The sequence below is a fragment of the Clinocottus analis genome, unplaced genomic scaffold (genome assembly GCF_023055335.1).
Source record: "Clinocottus analis isolate CAN_PGR_092001 unplaced genomic scaffold, fCliAna1.0.p SCAF_16, whole genome shotgun sequence".
NCBI lineage: Eukaryota > Metazoa > Chordata > Actinopteri > Perciformes > Cottidae > Clinocottus > Clinocottus analis.
Genome location: NW_027175887.1, coordinates 10,054,358 through 10,076,949, shown reverse-complemented (window position 1 = coordinate 10,076,949; position 22,592 = coordinate 10,054,358). Strand labels below are relative to the sequence as shown.

The window sequence follows — 22,592 nt, the reverse complement described above, 5'->3', positions numbered from 1 at the left end:
GCGGTACAAATGTATGACATATCTATCAACAGCTGCTTTCAAGATGGAGCCGTCGTTTAATTATAATACTTTTTTTTTTTTTCTTTTTTTTTTTTAAAGCATATTTTTTTTAGCAGTTGAGTTTTAGCTGAAGGCGGTGCATTGGGGAGAAGGTAAGATTACAAATTAGAGATACATCCCTTTCCTTCAGCTTGTGTGCAGCAGAGCAATGAGCGATGAGGTCAAATTCCTGAAAGATTAAATCTCGGAGTGACCCGCCACTCCACTCGATAAACTAACATCCAATGAAGTGGCATGACACAACACGTTGAGACCGATTGCGGTTCCAAAAACAGTGGAGTCATAACGAACCGCAAGTGCATCCGTTTCTCTCCAGATAGTTCAAATATAATGCCAACACATGATGTGATCCTCTGAGAAGGGTCTTTAAAAAGGGACCCTTATATTCTTAGTTTTTCCGCTCCAATAAAGTAAGTGATTGTTCTTCGTTGCCAGGGTGAAGAAAAAAAGAAAAGCTCTTAGTCAGATTACCATCTTTTACACAGCCCCCCAGAAACAGGCATAAAACATTGCCTCATCTTTCCTGGGGGCTAAACAGGCAGCATAAACATTTCCAATAGCCCCACTTTTAACCTCTACACCAGTGTACAACTTGTCATTACGCTATAGGGGAAGCTACTGTGCCAGTGACAGTATTCAATAGTGGTAATTGGTTTATATTAGGCTGCCAGACACAGAGGAGCAGCCGCAGGAGGTCAATTATCCTTCCCTAATGTGGAGAACTTTCAGGCTACTACGATGCACAGATTGGAACAGTTACAGCTCAAGGAAGCGGTCGTTATTTACTGGTGTAAAGCTCACGGCAGCCCGTTGGCTAGTTGACACTGTGACACACATTATGTCGCGACATGAGGAGAGATACAGCGAGGAGGGATAGATGAGGTTGGGTAAAGTTTACCTGTGAGTAAAATGAAAGTACCCGGGTGCCAAAATATTAGTCACATAACACTTTGGCAATAAAGTGTGCGACCGTGTGTGCTGGTGTGAGTATTAAGTGGGACACATAAGCACACTGGGGGGATTATCCCCCACGGGACATTGCATGCCCTGAAATGTCGGTCTGTGGATGGGAAGCATGACTCAGGCGAAGTAGCCCTCTGTCCTCCAACCCAATTTAAGCAATTAAGCACAGGCTTGCTGTCACGCCACTGTGACAGTGATGTTGAAACAACACTACTCCTCTGGGATCTGGTTACCACCATTGTGTCAATCTGCTATTTCATTTCCTTATTATTTATTTCTTTTACAAAATCTTCGGCTGACATTTCATCATATGTGCCAAAGAGCTCGGGTGAAAAGAGCACTGATATCGAAATCTTCTGCTGACGATGAATGACAGTTGTTTTTTCTTCATGAGCTGTGTTGAGACACGACTATCCGCTAGACGTCTTAAAGGAGCCGGTGATACCGGTAAATCTTCACACTGAGTGTTGCCGAGCTTCTATCTTCAAACCGGCCGAGAGAAGAGGATTTCACATCGTGCCTCATATCGCCAGAGCGGCGTTTTACGCCATTAGTGGCAGTGCCTGAAGCATCTTACCCTCAGCAGCATAGGGATTAGAGGGTTAAAAGTCAGGTGCTGAGGTGGGGAGGCCTCAGGAAGGGAGGAGAGGACGAATATGGGGAGGTGGAGGTAGAGGAGGTCACTCACACAGCAGGCAGGGAGAGGGAAGTCGACAGAGCAGAAAGCTGGAATATGTGGGTGAGTGTTTGTTTTTCTAAAGGCCATGTGAAAGTGAGCGCTCATCACACAATGAGCAAAGAGTCTATGGGAGGAGTTTGAAAGAGAATTCTAGATCTTCCTCCGTCAGAATTAAAGGCTCCGGCTCGCCAGGTGCTGTGCAGCAAGGCGGCGTTCCCTGGTTGACAACCAAGAGCCGCTCTCTCAAAGAGGCGTCTTGAATAAAACCCCTGGCTTCAAGGGCCTCAGCCTCACACATCAATGCTGACCCAGCGGTATGCGGAGGCAAACCCCACAGCCCGTGCTGCCTGCCAAGCTAAATTGAAGAAGAGCTTGCCGATGCAGCCAAATGATGCGTTCAGAAGAACCACTTCAAAACCTTGCATAAATACACACACACACACGCACACACTTGCAAAGGGATCTGAGAGCTTTGGAGTGCCCCAGCTTGAGCGTAAACCTCAAATAACTGCTGTCCTCCATGTCCACAGATGTAGACACACACATGCTCACTGTCGTCAGATGCATCCGTTTGTCTATCTTCTAAAGCAGATAAAACAAAGAAACTACTCGCTAAAACTTTACGTTAAATTGCTTGAGTATTTTTTTTTTTTTACCATTTCACTCTCGCCGGAAAATCTGCAAAAAGCCCCTAAAAACACCCACAAATTACTAAACTAACAGTGAAGTATTTAAACTAACAACAGGGAAGTATTGAGGGACAGGAGCAGAGTGAGAGACAGATGGGGAATGAGAGAGAGAGAGAGAGAGAGAGAGAGAGAGAGAGAGAGAGAGAGAAAGAGAGAGAGAGAGAGAGAGAGAGAGAGAGAGAGGATGAGAAGGAGGAGGATGCTTATCCCAGCAATTCACCACAAATTGCTGCATTTCAGTGGACCATAAAAAAAGAGAAACAGCTCATAATCTAAAGTTGTAATTACCTCTGGCCAGCACTGTAATTAGGAAATGAGCCTTGAACCAGATCTTGCTGGGCAAGAGCAAAGCAAGGACTCACACAGACACACACACATACATTCACACACACAGTTTGGCCAAAACCAGAAGTCGAAAGACAGATGTCACTGCGAGAGGATGGTCAAATATTTAACCGCTGAGATTAACATTAATGTTTTACTGAATATGGATTAAATGATAAGACAGCAGAGTAAATATGCGAGGTGTGTACCTGCAGGTCAGTGTGTGTCTACTCGCCATCAAGTCACCGACTGTCCTCCGAGACGCCGTTTGTTCACACACACACACTCTTGTAGGCACGTCGCACACATACAAGCTGGCACGTACGCGCAGAGACGCTTTCTGGCATTACATCATTCAACGTTAGAGTTGTCTCGTCCCCTTTTGCTTAATGGCTATTCCCGTCGCAGCCAGGGACACAAATAGTGTTGTTATCCGCTGCTGTCCGCACCTTGAGAGAGCAGGAGGCAGCCCGAGAGAGAAAGATCTGTGCATGTATACGTGCAAATGTGTACATCCGAATGCCACTGTGAGCATCGGCCCACATCTCAACCACTCAACACTGAAATCAACAGCCCAGCGGCCGTGACAAGTCACAGCTTTTCACTGGTGTACAAATTCAACATACAGGAAGCCCGTTAACTACCGAGCAAGGCAACACACCTGCAGCAAAACATGAAGCTTGTCTCCGTTTATCCCAACCGTCATCTGCAGGCTTAAGGTTTGGACTGATGTTTTCAGCTGTAATTTGTACTAATTGCTGACAGTTTTAGATGATGCCACTACAAAGTGGTTCAAACATTACGACCAGACGGCTCAGCTACTTTCTGCTTCGGGAGAGATTAAACCAGATGGGGGAAGAGAAAGGGAGTGACACAGGGAGAAAAAGAGAAACAGGAGGAGGAAAAGGGTGAGGCAATTTTTATGTTTAACAGATGAATACAGAGGAAGAAAGAAAATTATAGTGAAGAGAAAAGCTGAGAAGTATCAGTTCTCTAAAAAAAGGAAATAACAAAAATAGCTTCAAAAGAGAATACATATGAAAGGAAACCAATAATGGCAAAGAGTTACTGGCAGGTTAAAAGATACTCCCAATGATTTGGCGTGTGCAGTCTCTACAAATAAATGACCAAATATCTCATGGAGAGATGTGTAGAAGGCGGCCTGAGCTAAAACGGCATACCAAGCCCGGAAGATTGTTGTCTGCAGCTTTGTTTTTTTTGTGTTTTTTTTACTAAAGTGCTACAGTCGTTCATGAAGCTTAGTGGTGAAGATGATTTGAATCTATTTTAAGTGCCGAGTCCCACTCCGTGAGCTAAATATTTACAATGCAGACAAGTGTGACCTCACACAGTGACCTCTGGAAACCGGCCGCAGCCGGGTCAGCGCACGAGAGCCCTCAGACAGAAGTAGCTCACATAAGATTGTCAGGAACCCCTGCATGTACTCACACACTACCAAGCATGTTGTGTTGCACACACACACACACACACACACACACACACACACACACACACACACACACACACACACACACACACACACACACACACACACACACACACACACACACACACACACACACACTCCTAAACAGGCCTCGCAGTAGGTCAGCATGCCACACTGAGCCTCGGACTGGGGCACAATATTGTCAGATATAAACGCTGCACTCCTTATGTGTGCTGCACGGTGACTCAGAGATGGTATATGCAAAGTGAGGTGAGGTTTCAGGTGTTACACAATCATGTATAACATGTGGTTCGTTTGTCATGCTATTTTTCACCTGACTCAGAGCTCAGGTATATGAAGTATGGTGTGAAAATACTACTTAGGGACTGTCAATGTTACAACTATTCATACGAACTACACGCAACTCACTCCTCCAGTATGTTTCCACAGTCTGTGATGTAGAAACCGGAGAGATGCAACCTGCATCTCTAATTATCTCAGAAACTGCTGAATGATCATGCCTTGAGTCAATTATTTGAACATTTTAAAAGTCTGCAATTAGAACACAAGTGGGGGAGCGGCTCTTGGCGAAATGTCTCCACCTAATAAAACATGTATTAAGTGGTCACTGTGTGTTTCCAACTCATAAGTATGATCTAATAGCCGCACACCAAAATAGCATTCAATACTAGTTAAGGCTGTATTCATTCAAACAAACAATTGGGCGCAGGCACAAACCACTCTGCTGTCACGGATAATGAGACGCTAATCAATAAAAACACACAAACAGTGTGGTCAATTTGGGCCCTGCCAGCTGACATCACACACAATTAAAGCTGCTCTTGGCTTTCATTAGAGAACTGAGGGCCCCTACTTGTCTGAAACACACACAAACACACACGCTTGATCAAAAATACTTGCAGTAAAGCATAGGCAAACATCCCTTTATTTAGAACTCTAAAAAGAAAATCTGTGAAGGAAAAACCTTATACCTGCTTTAAAATATAAGCTAAATTGTCAAATTCAGTTAAATGTCAGTCTTTGTAGGCAAAGTATCAATTTATATCACTTCTACATTTGATGAACACCTCATTCAGGAACAGCTTAAGACAGAGAAACTCAATTAATCTGGCAGATCACACCAGAAACTGTGTTATAAACACAGTGCAACACATGGGGGCTCAAAGAAGCAGTCTCATGTTTGCTTAGGAAGTCCACACACACACACACACACACCCACCCACACACTCTCAAGCCATGGCTGATGTGCCGATACCAGAGCACAAGGAGCTGACAGATTGGAGAGTGGTCGGCCTGCATTCTTCCTCTCCCGCTCTTGTCATTCTCTTGTGCTGCCACACGGCCTGCCAGCACTCAGCACTCAGCTGGAATCCAACCAATTAACAGGCAAAAAACTTCCTGTTTTGCTTGCAAAACAATGCATGACGGGGGGGCTGGAGTCCAAATAAGTCAAGAGGAAACACTGTATGACTAAAGGCTACAACTGTTGTGTTGTTTCCAGGGAAGGAAGACCTGAAACCAGTAAAAGTAGAGCGCGAGTAGAGGAGGAAGCTTCTTCACTGGGTGAGTGAAGCAATGCATGTAATCTGACATTATGAATAACATGTGGCCGGGTACCAGGATCCAAACCTTCTAGGATGAACTTTTCCATTGTAATACAAAAAAAAAAGAAAAGCACAACGGAAGCAAAGACACACGTCATAATAATAATAATCATAATAATACCCTCCTGAATATTTGCATCTACAAACCCAAATTACACGCTGTGTAGGCGGTCCTTATTGTTTAACTGTAACACCCAGCTTCCTCAATAGGGTCCTTTCACGCAACTCTGAGCCTCTTAACACAACTGGCAGGAGAACAAGAGGCGCTCTCTTCACACACACGGCATTTAATAGATGCGGCTGTGTAGGGTTACAGACGGAGGGGAAAGGAAAAGATTTTGGAGTTTACGGAGCCTTTCTTCCTGCTGGAGTTATGGAGAAGTTGGTCGAGTGCAGACGTCTTGGTTCATGTAACCGTGGGGAAAAAATAATTAATAAAAAAAATTGTCAATGAGCTGCACAGTTGCACTGAATGATCGGTTCTCTCACAGTGTAGTTTATGTGTAAGGTCCGCTCAGGATAAAGTCCCAGTAAGAACACAGATGGTGTTTCAGTTGTTTGAACACTAAAAAAACAAAACTAATAAACCTTCTATATGTGCAGGGGGTTATCGCCTGTTATTGCCTCTGTTGTGAAAACTGTCGCTCTGACTTTCTTTTCTACTCTACAAACCCCTCACCCTCATTCCTGTGTTGTGTTAGTTGTCAATGAGCTGTGACAGGAACTGTGTGCGCTTGTAAAAACACACACATGCGCGGGACAAGACCGTAGCCTCGGACCTCTGGACGTGCACCGCTACTCTCGCTAATTGCCTTGCAGCTCCTGCACGTCTCTCTGAGCAGCCGCTTCGTCCTCGGGGAAAACAGAGGGAGCCCAGTTCCCATTCTGCGGTTAAGGCATTTGCGTTTAGAGCTGCAAGTTATTTGCTAAACAAGCAATTCTTCAATGCCAAAATAAACAGTTTCAGCCTTAATCCTTTGAGTTTCAACATCAAAGCCGGGACCGATGAGTCAAAGCACATCCTGCGTGTGTCTTACCTGCCTTATTGCTGTGTGCCGGCCGCACAGAACACTGCCACACCTGATGCATGTATATTTGAATACCCAGTAAATATGTGTGAATATGGGACGAGGCTCCGCAGCTATGGGTCCAAGTAATGCAACTTGTAGCTGCGTGTGTTAAACTTCTGGGCACGACGGTGAGCTACAAAGTAAACACAACGTCTCTCACTCGGTGCCATGCTCATTAATGTCCTGACACCAAAGTGAGCACGTATAATTGTCGGTTAATATTGGCAATGCTTTCATCTAAAGGCAAACATGGAAAGAGCAAACAAGGGTGCTCCTCCATGAAATGCAGATACTCAAACCCAAACAGATTGACATGACATCAGAGCGCACGCATGCACACATGCACACATACACACACACACACACACACACACACACACACGATCAGATCGGTAAGCTTGTGAGTGAACGCACACAGGTAGGCATTGTTCTGTGTGTTACAAGTCAGCTCAGGAATCTACTGTATTTCCCTAATGACGTGTATGAACGGATGTGAGAGCTAACAAACTGCTCTTTATATAGACAAATTGCCATTCAGCTACAATAACAAAGCATCAGTCATCCCCCCGTCTCTTTCTGTGTGGCAGTCTGACAGGTCGTCTCAGGTTCTCTGTTTATGACAGCGTGACTGACTAACCCATAGGGCACAGACATACAGACACAAACCCCGTCTACTGAAGTCATAAATATCCCTCGTAACAACACCAAGACACCTTCTTTTAAAGGGCCGTACTAATTATAGGTTTTTGTTTGTGTGCAGTATTTCTTTTATTATACACAATTGTGTAGAATAGTCTGTCTCCGTGCAGAACATGCATCATAAGCAGACCATGCCGCTATGATGTGGGAGTTAGAAGGAGTTTAAATGTATGTTGATAGTCTTCAAAGAAATGCACAATGAATTTCTCAGTAGATGTAAGCCTTAAGGGAAGAAGTTTCAGAGGGGTTACTGATTTATTCCTCCACTTCTGTCACTACCTTCCTCTCCCTTCCCTCTCTTCTCTCACCTTGTCTGTAGTGGATATGAGCAATCTCCTGGTAGTGAGCACCTGCTGCTGGCACTTGTAGAGTTTATGGTCAACTTTGATGTCTTAATCGACTGTTGCTGACGGATGTCCTTACACTCGCTACGATAGCAGTGCTCACTAGTTTAATCGCCGGCGTTCGCATATCAATGTGACTATCAAACTATGGATTAAAGACTTACGTTGGCCCCTGGATGCTTGTCATTTACACCAAATAGAAAATCACACTCTGGTAGCAATTCTGTGCTAAACAGAGTGTTGGTACAGGTGATAAAGGCAGGAGAACCCGAGGCCATGAAGAACATGTCGTTGTTGGGGGCAGGGGATCTGTGCTGCTGCTGGTTGGCCAGCCAGCCTGCGCGGCGCTGGCGCGGCACCAACATCGGCAGCCGTTTCATAACAAATTCCTTTGTGACATGATCAACAGCAGCAATCTTCGTTTCACATCAATCTTGTTTGTGTGGCACATTTTTAATAGGAGATAAAAGCCTGCGGGCCAGAGTGACAAGAAAAATCAGAAACGGTAACTCGTAGAAAACGTGAGGGTGTGAAGTTAGGGGCCTGAAAAACAGGTAGCGCTGCACAACGCCTGTGTTTAAATGGAGGTTGTGGAAAAGAAGTTTATGCAGAAAGTTCACTGTACGCTTCCAACATTTCTGATGTAATGCCACTGACTAAACTGAATATGGATGTGGCTCAATCATATTTTAAAAATGGGTTCGAAGACAATATTTTGCAACTATATTTGATATTCGATTTTCTCCATATCACCCAGACTTACTTTCAACCACTCAATCCAACCAACATGGATGACCAAACTGGTTATGAGTAATAGTAAACAACATCCAATAAATCACTTGTCTCCTTCCTTTAACCGACACTGTAATCCTCCTTCAAATTGTATTGCTTCAGACTTCAGCCAACTCTCACCCAATAAGGAGCTTTGTAAGATCTCTTCCTTGTGTAAGCCTTCACATAATTGCACCTTTTACCAGATCCCTGTAACAACGAGCTGTGAGTTTCTAAACGTACAGTGTCCTGTAAGTTTAGCTGTTGAACTGCATTTTAACAAGGTAAATAAGTTGTGTGTTTACCTGTGAGCACAAGCGTTGCACTATATTTCCGTTTACCATTCCATGACTTCAGCCTTGAGCTCTCTCAAGGTCCTTAGCCTGATGAACACTTTGACAGCTAAATAATTGCTATGAGGCCCTGCAGGGCTGTTCCTCAGATTCCTGTCATACCCTTGCCAGCTACATGAACAAACCTGAGAGAGAGGAAAGAGGTGAGCAGAGGAGCAAGAGGAAGACAAGGTGACGAGGCGAAGAAGGGGCTTTGAGAAATAATTGCAGGACGTTTTTAAACAATAAGTGGCACCTGTTAGCTGGACAAGTGCCTGTGTGCACATTTATTGACAGCATTTTGACTGAATCAGACTTAGTCAAGGCCCATTAACGTTGTTGGAGGCCAGAGGAGATGCTCAGATAAGTAATGATAGTATGTCAAAAGAGTAAATGGAAGGATGATCTTGACGCACAGACCGACGCACAGCCAGGTTGAGGGATCATGTGTGCAAGTATTTCCTTAGCGAGTACGTGTGACATTGTTTGTCTAACAAGGATAGTCGGCCTGCCTGTCAGCCGCTCCTACAGTCAGTCGGTGTGCCTGCCTGCCGCCTGACTCATACACACCCTCTGATTTAGCAGAGCTCCATTTTGAACTCTCAGACAGGGCGGTTGCAACAAAGGACAAAGGCAAAAACGGCGCCAACATCCAGCTTGGGCCATACCATAATCTTGCTTACAAAGACCAAAATAATGATAATTCAAGCATTCTGTCTAAAGATGTCCTGACAATGAGGGAAAAACTCCCATCTTCTTTTTTTTATCTCAGTGAAAAAGGTGCCTGGAGATATAACATTCTGTATTTCAGCAGGTCGATAAAGATCAAGCGGTCAGGTGACGGACTAACATTGCATTCATGTTGGAACTGGAAGAAATGTCAGAAGGGTAGCCAGAGTGTCGAAGTGTGCGCATCACTCCAGGCTTGTGGCTGAGTGATAAAACTGGTCCGCCCAGCCACTGCTTACCGCGAGCACACACACAGCACAAACATTGCCAAGTCCCTGCACAAGAGAGGAGACCAGTTCATTTGGGGTGTCTCTGACACAACGGCAAAGCTCCGATCACACTGCTTCTAGGGACAGTGATCCAGACAGCGCCACTCATGCACAAGACAAGGCCTGAAGAGTCCAGCTTTGTGACACTTGGGTGCCGTATTTACCGTTTCCTTGTGATGTTGTCCTTTTGGACTCATCACACTGTAACTACTGCAGTGGTGTGGTTTGCTGCCTCGGTCCGGGAGAGGAGTAAAGATAAAGAGAGTGAGACAGAGAGAGTAAGAGAAGGCAGAGTTTTGTTTGTGACTGATTGAAGCCAGATCAAAAGGTAGACTCAGCAGAGTAGTGGGAACATGCTGTTTAGCCCACGAGACAACATAAAGGAGGATTGACGGGATTGACAAAAGTTGTGCAAACATCACAGTAAAATAATAAAACAGATGAGGTCCACGCTCTGACATCCTTTGTGTCTGTGTAACGTGAGAGTCCTGTGGTGAAGATCGCAGACAGATGCGATGGGACTGTGACCTCAACGACTATGTGTCCCGAGAGGCCACAGGGCAGGGTGCAGTGATGAAAGACGGGTGTCAGTTTTGAGACAACCCTTTGCTGGAAAAACAAGAGGACACTATGTGTAAACTGAGAGAGAGAGAGCTTAAGAAGAGGGTCTATTTGTGCCTGTATAAAATAAAAAAGCAGGACTAAAACAAAAGAAAATGGTCCTAGTGTCTGACCTCTTTGCTCGAAAGCGCAGTGTATCAGAGTCCCAGTCCTGGTCTACTTTGGCGGCCCGGCCGACCACCTCGGCCTGCTTCCTCTCCCCTCTCGCCTGCTCTCTGCTCCGAAGTGTGCAGCCGACAACGGCTCGAGCTTTGGCGCAGGTCATATCTTTTACTCAAACACGCTCCAGAGGTTTTGAGTTTCATGTTGCCCTGGAGGAGCGGAGAAAGCACCTGTTGTGGAGACAAGGACCAACAAGCTTCAGGTGTACGCATGTGTAACCGGAGCTGGGTGTGTGTCCGTGTCGAACAGGGCCTGTTATCTGTGTCGTCTGGGCCACGGTTACAACAGAAGACACAGAATACTGAGCAGCAGTAGACACATGAATCTCAGTCTGACCTCTGACCTCAGGGAGTCGCTCTCTGCCTCACTGGTTCACAGACATTGTTGTCCTTCGGACTGATGCTATCTGACCAGATGAACTCTGCAAAAAAAATAAACGTTTGACTTTCGGGTTTCTTTCTTTTTGTGTAAAAACGTGTTTGTGTTACAAACGTAATCACAAGATATAACTACCGGCTTGGATCAGAAAACCAAACACAGAGTTTCCCGGTATTCCTCCTACAGTGCAACAAATATTCATTGTTTTTTAGAGTTTTACTATTTCACTACCCTCCCATTCACCCCTGCACTGTATATTATGCTCTCTTTCAAGCCCCCAGCTGTAGGCTCTAATGGTAAGGCTTCACTCTGTCCTCATAAGCGGGTCTGGTTAAAAGCATAAATCCTGAGATGAAAAGGGCCGTCTCTCACACCAACAAGCAGCTTTATTTAGATGTGCAGAGTGTAGGGAGCAAAAAGCGTAGAATAAGTTCTGTAACTCGGAGGTAGCCAACCTGCTGTTTAAGTTAATTAAAACAACAACCCTTTGATATCAATCTGTGCTGCCACAGCTGATACAAGATAGATGTGATGATTACAGGGTCTTGTCAGGCTGAAATCAGTTGGAAAGCTTTGTTGGTGCAGTACATTGTAATTCTATTATGGCTCCTAATTTCCCTTCATACCACTACAAAGCATAGCAAGGACATGGTGGCTTCTGGATGAATGTTGCCGGTCATACGACCATCACCTCTCTTTAATTCATCTTTCCTACGTATGTTTGTACTCTGACCTTGATGAAAGTGCACATTCTATAGAGGATATTTTGGAATACCTTCTCTTTTAAGAAAGGCTACTACCGGCATTATAGAAGTTTTACACAGCGCAGCCTTGATGTTAGGACACTTAATCCGTTTTTCTTTTCACAAATGTAAGCATTTTGGATACATCCAAGCTCTAAAATGGACAAATGCAGCTTAACTTGACAGGAGAAAATTTGCTTTTAGGTGATTCATTGCCGTATGAATAATACTATACTGCCAAAATCCTAGAACCCCTCAAAAAGCCCCTAAATGGAAAACTTGGATGAGGATAAGGCCAACATGTTTCCGTCTTCATACATGGCTTGCTTCCGGAGCATACCATAATCTGTTTGCTTATGTGACACCGTTTAATTAAAAAGGTACAACAGTAATAGAGCACGATGATAGAGTGACAGTAGCACACACCTGTAACAAATACTTCACAGCATTGCAGGCATACCAACCTCCTGACATTAGCATCGGCGGCATTTTTAAACTCATAGTTGCGTTACGTGTTTCTGCACAAACATGCTCCCTTTTCTTCTGTGCTAATCCATAAGTCATCTTTTCATCCTCAGATATTCTTCACAACTCTTGTTTCTATGTACACCACCTCTCTTTTCGACCCCTTTGTCACACTGACAGATAACCCATGATAACGAGGTCCAGCTGTGGCAAGGACGTTGCTGACAGTAGATAGGGATTAGGATATGTGAGTGTGTGTTAAGAGAAGTAGTCCTTTGTCTTCCCACCGGGCCAGGGAAGGAAATGCGTCAAATACAGAGAGAGGACATGGGATTTTATTTTTTGGGCTGCCTAAGTGTACCATTGTGTATAAACGTCTCTGTGCTACTGTAGTAAATTTAAACGAGAAGCTGCCGAAGTAATATATTTTAGTAGTGCATCACAGTGAACTAAACCCCAAGACCTACAACACTGGAGATCATACTCTAATGCACATACCACAAGTATTGTTCCTTTAATAGATTAGGTCTCAGAAGAAAAGGGGTCTCTTTGATGGGAGTATGCACACTGTAGTGTGCAGCCTTATCCCCTTACTGTGACTTGGCGTGGTGCCCCCCTGTAGCCTCTGCTGAATTATGCAAGTGCACAGTGACCCACCACTTCTCCACACCCACACATACACACCGCAGTGTTTTTCCCCCCTCTTGTGACCTTCATTGCCCCTCAGCTTTGGCCTTCAGCTCTGAAGATAAGGGCTCTTGACGCTTGGCCTGCCGGGATTTAATTGCTGAAACCCACTTCACCCTCCCAAAGCTGGGCCTTATCCAGCTCTCCACCCGGTGCCCCTGCTGACAGAACCCTGCTTTTGTCTCCACTGTTCCCCTGCTTTTCTTTTCCAACTCATCTTCAAAAGAAAGAAAAAGCAGGAAAAGAAGTGAGTCGAGGGAAAGAGGGAAATGTTTTTCTTCCTTTTGCCCCTTCTTATTGCCTCTTTAATTTTTCTTTTCAAGGGGCTGTATTTCACTTAGTGTTGCGCAAAGCCGTTCCCATGGTTCTTTCTTCATTTTCCCTTTAGCGTTACTGCCCTTGGGGTCATTCCACGTACTCATCAGCCAACACGTTTTATTCTAATAAAACCAACGAAACTTCAACACATGCATTAAGAAAACAGAGATGATAGAAATATTTGTTAGTGAACAGATCTGGTCACAAAGATGTTTGATTGCCCATAAGCAGCGCCATAACTTATCCAATCTATCGTCTGTTTATAAAACCCAAAAGGCTCACGGTTAATCTCAGAATGCCAAGCCAGTGAGATAGACAAGCTCACTTTTTCAAACTCAGCTGCCGCCGGTCTCAGGAATGTCTCAACAAGCGCGCAGGGGAGCAAAAAGGAAATTACAACTCAAGGGAGGAGGAGGAGGAGGAGGAGGAGGAGGAGGAGGAGGAAGTTAAGGGGAGAGGGGCATTCCTCCTCATACAGGATGACAAGCCTGTCTTTCTGCTATCTCTCTCTCTCTCTGGGCGCTCCACCTGCACACACTTCAAAACACTAAAGCCACACAGCCAGGAGTCGCTTAGCACGACGGCATACTGTGGCTCCAAACTGTAGTGACGCTCCAATTGTGCCTTATCTTACCCACTGATAAGACCTGCACAAGTCACTCTTATCTAGAAAGAAAGAAAACAGGAGACTGTAACCTAGCAAGCTACGGTTTATCCGTGACCTGGCAGTATTCACTGACTGAACTCCTCCACATCCACATCCTCCACAGTTTATCAGATGTGCATGGCCCAGTTTGGAATAAAGCTCACTCAAATAAACAATGTGCCCCAGGGAGCCACGTTAGAATCACCACGTTGAGTTTCTAAGAAAAATACTCTCAGTTTTATCTTGCTTTCCTCTCATGGCTGCCTGGATGTTGTTGTATTTTCTGGCACCGAACCCTCATAGCCGTCACTGGTCCTGAAATAATACAAAAGTCAGGTTTCTACATCTCATGAAGGAATGAGATTGCATAATTTTGGGCAACTTCAGTTCCATATAATGATACTTCTTTCAGACAAACAGCAGAGAGCAGACAGTGTTTGTTCTGAACATGCACCTCTTACATGAAGTATGGGGATACTCTCTTTGACACTTCTGCATGCACACACATGCACTTCAGCTGTGATCTGTTGCTTGATTCTCCCAAACCATTTGCACCCTTTTTTTTGTACAAAGACACAGCAGCTAAACTTTCTATCTGGATAGAAATCAGGGTTCCAAATAGTTTTTTTCTGAAGGGCCAGAGTTGTACCCACAATAATTTGGCATTTCTAGGGTTGTTTTTAAGACTGACGGTTCCATGAAGAACCGTTTTGAGCCAAAGAACCCTTTTTGAAAGCACAGGCGATAAATTTGTACGTTTATACGTGTCTTATTGAAAGTGGAAGAACACGTTAATAATGATTACTACAATTAAAATGTTCTTACCTTTGACTTTTCCCATACAACTGCGGCATGACTCAAAGATTCTTGACAACTTTGGAGATGTAATTACTAAACTGTTAAAGTAAATTATGGGATAACTGCAACCCTTTTTAGCTGTAGCCAACCACAAGCTGTGGCAATCAGATGTTATTGTTTCTTTCTGAACAAGACTTACCATTAACAACTGCAACAATTAGCAGGTCCAACTTTTCTGCATGACTGCTAAAGTTCAGGTAGTTTTTCCGTGCTGTTAGTTGGGGCTGCTTTGTTCAATCAAGCATTGAGGTTTGAGTGAGGTCATGTTATTGACGTCTGGCTGCACAGAATAACATTTTTGCCCTAACTGAAAAAGTTATCTGAAAAATAAGAGTAACTCACTGGCAGTGGGTTTTTAGGAGAATGCCATGATTGAGTTTATACACTGGAGAAGGAAAAATAAGACATCAGGGAATCTTTCCAAGCAGGCTGCAATTTCAAGGAGGAGTAGAAAGAAAAGTATGCTGAAAGAGAAGGAAAATAAATGCCATAGCTGTGATATGATGTGATGATACCCTTTCTCCGCCTCAAATCCTCCCCAAAAACCTTTGATCTCCTCTCTAAGTTCTGACATTTGAGGCAGTGATTAAACGGAAAGAGCAGCAAATTAATTTTAAAAAGGATACAGTATTTAAGTTGGCAGCAGCTCTGATGCTACTGTAACATACACTAAGATAAGTACATGTTTCTCTATTAACAGATGACATGACATAGATACCAATAAATAAATCAAAATATATAAATTTTGAAATGAATAAGATATGTATGTATATATACATATATATATATACATACATATACATATACATATATATATACATATACATACATACATATACATACATACATATATATATACATACATATACATATACATACACATACATACATATATATATACATACATACATATATACATACATACATACATACATACATATATATATATATATATATATATATATATATATATATATATATATATATATATATATATATATATATATATATATATATATATATATATACTACCGTTCAAATGTTTTGGGTCAGTTAGAAATGTCCTTATTTTTCAAAGAAAAAGATTATACATATATACATTGTTAATGTGGTAAATGACTATTCTAGGTGGAAACATCTGTTTTTTAATGAAATATCTACATAGGTGTACAGAGGCCCATTTCCAGCAACTATCACTCCAGTGCTCGAGTGGTGCATTGTGTTTGCTAATCGTAGAAGACTAATTCTGCAAAAAAAAACCTTGTGCAATGATGTTAGCACAGCTGAAAACAGTTCTGCTGGGGAGAGAAGCTATAAAACTGGCCTTCCTTTGGCCTAGTTAAGTATCTGGAGCATCACAGTTGTGGGTTCGATTATAATCTCAAAATGGCCAGAAAAAGAGAACTTTCATGTGAAACTTTCCCATCTAGTCTTGTTCTTAGAAATGAAGGCTATTCCATGCAAGAACTTGCAAAGAAACTGACAATGTCTGGGTGACCCCAAACATTTGAACGATAGGCTGTGTATATATATAAATAAATGGTGCTCGGACAGAATGTTCTTTCTCTGCAAAACTGTAAGTCATTTGCTGCACCATTCAAGGCCCTATAGGGTATAAGTTCCCTCAAGCATTCAAGACAACCAACAGCGTAATGAATGTTCAAACATTTTATTGACAACTTTTTTTTACTATCCTCGTCTTCAAATAAAAAAATGTGATTGTGACATTAACTAAAGTAATAACAGGACACGTGGGGAATATATATATATATATATATAGTTTTTTTTTGTGCCTTTGGTTTAGGATTACGGACAAAGACATGCTTTCTACTGACTCCTTGAGAAGTAAAGAAAAAAAAGAGAAGACAAAACAGCTGTCTCTAGAAGAGAAATGGTCAACAGATAGAGTCGTTGCCTCTTCCCCCCCAAGGCCGTCTTACTTGATAGCAAAAGATGATAAACTGCCATGCAGACTCTTGTCTGCAACTAGTTTCTTCTTTATCTCCCCTCATTCCTCCGTCCTCTCCATCATCCCCTCCCTCCTTTTCAAATACTGAGTTGTTGACGCTTTACCAGGGTGTTTGTTTTGGAAAGCTTGGATTCAGGTGAAATGGACTTAAATCACAGTAACATAGTAATCTTTTCCGTTTCTGTATATTTCATCCAGAATTACAGGCACTAGTTAGGCAAGCATTGCCGTCAGTCTACGTAATGACAACATAAAAAGTTTGCTATTTATATAGCGTCTATGGTCAGAGAAGCAGCTCATGCCTATCGGAAAGCGTCTTTCCAAGTTTAGAACGCCACAAAGTCAATTATCCACAGATGCGTGGCCACGTGCAACACGGCAAACATACTGCCAAACAAAGTTGACACGGTATGGTTTTATGAAACCGGAGAGAAAACAGCAGTGTTTATGGTGAATCATTGAAAGGGCCTTTGTCAAGCTTTTCACTGTTTCAGAGGGACAGAAAAATGTTTGATACATCATCTCAGAAACTTTGTATTTGATTTGGTCTTTGCTGCTGTGTGCTTTTTTGTTTCATATGCTATAAAGTGTGTCAAAAACATAGAGAGAATGGTTCACTGTGACCACACTACAACCGCAGTACAACATGTATTGTAACATAGCATTCTGTAGGATCATTAGAAACAATGGTGTTGACATGCTTCAAACTATCTATTCCACAGATTATTCCAAGAAGAATCTGACACTCCTTTAACCAGAAAAGTGTGGCTAGACGCCACTATGTCAACTTAGGGCATAGCGGAAAACTCCCTCTGAAGTCTGATGTCACGGCTACAGCCCTATTGTTTGAGAACCCTTGTGACAAAAGACTGACTTTGATCACTGGCTATGCATAGTTAAACCTTTGATAGTAATCTCATTTTTTGAAACTCAATAAAAAGCCTCACAGTGCATCAATAGCTGACCTTTGCTGGTTTAGAAAATGTATACTATATGTATACAATATGGATTGTTTAAAAAAAATTATGTTGCATCTGTTTCTCATCTCTTGGCGGAGCTGCTGGATGCTCCTAAACTGAAACGTGCCTATACTACTGTTGTATCCTGTTTACAATTTGTCATCATTTTCTATATATTTCTCTGAATGATTATGCAGGTAATTAACAGATTATATGTTCTCTTGTTATAGGATGAGCCTGGAGAGAGAAAGAGTCTGCACCATGAAGGTCTTTCTCGCTCCACTGATGCCCTTTCTGCTCTTCCTCATCCTTCCTGATGGCACCCGGTCCAGTGACTGCCCAGAGGACTGCTCCTGTTCCACGCCAGACTCCATCTTATGTTTCCAGAGACGCTCCTCAACTATTCCCATGGGAGTGCCCCCATCCACAAAAAGTCTCTATCTCTTTGCAAATGGCATTGAGGGCTTGACAACGGAGGACTTTGATAGCCTGGAAAACCTGGAGATGCTGGACCTCAGTCAAAACAAATTGACTGAACTTGCAGATAGGGTGTTTGAACCTTTGACCTCTTTGAGAAACCTGGACTTGTCATCCAACCAGATCACCCACATTTCAGAGCAGTGTTTCCAGGGTATGGCACTGCTTGAGCGCCTTTATTTGTACAGCAATCATATCGAGACCATCCACCCTGCTGCCTTTAATGGCTTGGAGCACCTGCTGGAACTCAAACTGCAGGGCAATCAGCTGACATCCCTGCCTGCTCTCTCAATGCCACGACTACTGTTGCTGGACCTTCGTTTCAATGTCTTACCCAGCTTGGGTCCTTCAGATCTCCAGACCCCAAACCTTGAGTCACTTAAATTGGGTGGTGTGGGACTCATTAGCCTGAATAAGGAGCTCATATCTAGTCTAAAGAACCTTCACGAGCTGGACATCTCAGGAAACCTCCTTGAGTCCTTCCCCTCAGCACTAAAGGAGACCCATGGTCTGATTCACCTCAGTCTGGCTGGGAACCCAATGGGCCCTCTTAAGGTAGAGGACCTGGAGAACCTTGGAGAGCTGCAGGAGTTGGACATTAGCAGCTTAAGTTTGCAGGGCCTTCCCGAAGAGTTCACTCAACTCTTACCCCACCTCAGAAAGCTAATCGTTGCAGAGAACCCCTTCAATTGTCTCTGTACCTTAGCATGGTTCCCAAGATGGCTAAGAGCCCAGAGCATCACCTTGGAGAGAACAGAGGAGACACGCTGCCATTTTCCACTCATCAATGCCGGAAAGGTATTGGAAAGGCTGGAGCACAGGGATTTTGGCTGTCCTACTACAACTACAGTCACAACTAGTACTGTCAAAACTACCACTAGCCTGCCTGTTCCTGTCACTACCTTCCATAGTACTACTAGAGCTATTCTAGTCCCCAGGGCCAGTGACAAACCCACAATCAAAGAGGACTCTCCTCTGCCCCCTGTCCCTGCATCCCCCAGTAGCAGCAGTATGGACCAAGGCGAGGAACAGCATTTCTGTCCCCCTCATACCTGTCTGAATGGGGGTACTTGTCGGTTGGACCAGCACGGTCAGGTAGACTGTACCTGTCCACATGGCACCTCCGGCATGTATTGTGAAGTCCAAAACCATCACCCGCCTTCACCACCTGAAGCTGACATCCCCATGGCAACAGTCAGTGTTGATGCGCCAGACATCAGCTCACATCAAGCGACCACAACTTCAATTCTGGTGGACCTCCACCGCTACATTGAAATGCGGCCTTACATCCGTGGAATCCGCCTCACCTATCGTAATCTCTCTGGGCCAGACCGCAGGCCGATTCAACTCAGCCTGCCAGCAACCTTCCCAGAGTATATACTCAGAGGCCTGCAGCCCAACTCCACCTACACAGTGTGTGCCAGTCCACTAGGTGCCCCTAGTGGCACAGACCGTGTCTGCACCGAAGCCCATACGGTCGCTGAAAGTGTCAGCAACCGTCGTCAACAGATTGACGACCAGAGACTGACAACTATGCTGGTGCCTGCAATTGCCATCTTGCTACTGCTGGTACTAATAGCAATAGCAGTGGGAGTGGTATGCTATCTTCGCAGAAAAAGGGCCAAGGGCCACCTGGACCTAGACTGTGAGCCTTCCCAGCTAGAGTTGGATGGAGTGAAGTCTGGTGTGGACAATGGGGCACTTCCTCAGAAACTGCCCCAACTTATGATCCCTGAACCTGCCGTTCAGAATGGCAATCTGGAATATGAGGAGTTGCTTCTACAGGATCACTGCACATCAAATAACAATATGACTTCACACAAGCCCTCCTATTTTTGACACCTGACTTTGACTCATCAGACCTAAAGGAGGATTTGAATTCTTCAGCTCGGTTTTCCCCACGGGTGAAATACAGAGCCGCAAATGGAGTTGTGAAAGTGGAGGACACAGTATCAACCAGCCAAACAGCAAAGGAGAAACTGGACATACATTTAACTCAATGCCCTCCGGTTGTCTTAAGTAGACTTTAAACATGGTGAAAAACATTGGTTTGGACTTTAAAAAGCATTGAAAGTGCCTCGACTAAATTTCCATCCATTCTGCTTTAAAAATATTTCCTCACTCACATTGTTGTAATGGCAACCACTCAGCTCCCATGCTGTGATGCTGGGACTGATGGTGTGTTGTGATTGGCTGAAACCTAGGGTTAAGGGACATGGCGACCTCAGGCCCTCCTTTATCTGTTCACAAAGGAGAGTGCACTGAAATGGGGTTAAGCTGCCCTTTCCCCATCACGACAGCCCAACTAAACACTATATCAGCAATGGTTTTTGCTGCATGTTGTAACGCCTCAGTACTACCCCAAAGGGATCCGTGCTCGCTGTGAATGACCTTAAAGACACCAAATGAAGTTATACAGAGAACTTATGCTTGTATTCTTTATTTGGCTTTAAAACTTTTTGTTTTTGTATATATGTTTTTTATACCTGTCTCTTTATGTTAAATGTGATTGTGCAACATTACGACTGTTACCAGCCTCTCTCTCTCTCCACCCCCCTTCCCTCCCGCCCCCCGCCATCCCTACACACACTTCTTGTGACTAACAGACAAAACAGCAGATTAAAATCTTTGAAGATTAAAACTCGTTTGGTACCAGCAAAGTCAATCAAAGGGCTTTACCCCTAGAATGTCAGACAGTCTAAGTAGATGTGAGTCTGGACAGACTCAAGACTAAATCCCCTTCTTGTTTCTGAAGCCCTCCGTCTGCTTTGCTACCACAAAGGGAGAAAGAAGGTAAGCGGGATTACAAAAGGTACAGAGGGAAGCAGTTGAATGAACCCCCTTCTGTTTCAGTGCTGCACTAAATTTCATACAGTTTGTAGCTTGCTTCAATTACAGTAAGCACTCAAATGACAACACAGAAAAAGAACTTTAGAGATTTTATTTATTATTTATATTTACCGCAAGGGAAACTCAGTTGTATCCCGAAACTACAATTGGCCCACAATAAATATGCAAACAAAATAGTTGTTGTGCTATGCACCTAACAATATATGTCCATGAGAGGAACAGCCCTCTTTATACTGTTATGTAGAGGACAATGAGACCTGCAGAGTGGGAGATCTACAGAAGTTTATTGTGCTGAGATCCAAATCTGTGACTATAGGGCAAAGAAGGACTCAAAGTAACCGTGTTTGTGTGCGTGCGTGCGTGTGTGTATCTGTCAACTTTAGTAATAATGCAAGTACGTGTTCCGTCTTGTGCAAAAGCACTGCAGACATCAAGTTACAATCAGTTACCCTCGCTATCTGCCCGCATATCACGGAGTGCTTTAAGCCCTGAACAGCGCTACCGATAGGCAAACGCACCAAAGACACATCTGTGAATGTCAGTAAAGTTACCTACAGTATTCCCAGAGCACAATTAACAGTTCCCTGCTAACATGACTTTATAACCCACACAAACAAATGCAACTGGAATAATTGTTTGTCAAATAGAAAACATTGAAGATAACCAAAATTATTTTCGATGCAATTGTTAATTTTTCCCTGTTTATTTTGGGAAGCTCTTTGTTGTCATTTATTTGTTTTTTAATATTGTGAACTGATTTGTACAAGTGGAAAGAGTGATATTATCATTAAATGAATATCCAAAAATAAAATGGCTCAAGTTTTTGGAGTTTCCACCTTTTGCTTGTGAGAGGATTGGCCAGATTGACAGGCAACGGGGAGGGATTATGTTTGTCATTAACTTCCCTTTCCTTTTAAGCCATCACTCAACGCTGCAACGGGAGAGATCACAGGAGGGGGAGTCCAAGAAAGAAAAAAGAAAGGAACAAAGGCACAAGTGTAGGTGTAATTATCCTGGATATCAGCAACACATAAGTTAGTTTGTGTGTGTCTGTGTGTACATGCGCTTGTGTATTTGTGCTTAATACATTTCAATAGTAGTCACAGTTAATTTAGTAAAATATGTTCCCATTTAGTAGAGTACAATAGACCACAAAGGGTATGTTTTAGGGTACAGCCACCTTGTGATTGACAGTTTGATACCACTAGAACTTGTCCTTGTTTTCGTCTTCAAACTTTAACCCTCACTACTGATTGCAAAAAATCCTGATGGCTACGGCCAAAGTGTTGAATTTAAAGCTTCAAGACGGCAGCCCAGAAAATAATGGACGACATCACAGTGACCGCGTCCACACCATCATAATTTAGCATGTAAGCATTTTGATATGCTCTAATTAGCAATAAACATGATGATCAGTTCTTCAGTTATTTGGTCATAAACTAAAGAGCCATACCGCTA

General features: G+C 43.5%; 2 protein-coding genes across 2 annotated transcripts in view; one reads left to right on the top strand and one right to left on the bottom strand.

Moving 5' to 3' along the window:
- Positions 1–22,142, top strand: part of vasnb (vasorin b) — a 23,092-nt gene extending 950 nt beyond the window's left edge. The window contains exons 2-3 of the mRNA XM_068578686.1: positions 5,685–5,746; positions 18,038–22,142. Coding sequence (XP_068434787.1) covers positions 18,039–20,123 — 2,085 coding nt within the window. The 5' untranslated portion in view covers positions 5,685–5,746; position 18,038 and the 3' untranslated portion in view covers positions 20,124–22,142. The remainder of the gene's footprint in view (positions 1–5,684; positions 5,747–18,037) is intronic.
- coro7 (coronin 7) overlaps positions 1–22,592 on the bottom strand; it is a 95,893-nt gene that overhangs the window by 26,494 nt on the left and 46,807 nt on the right. The window lies entirely within an intron of this gene.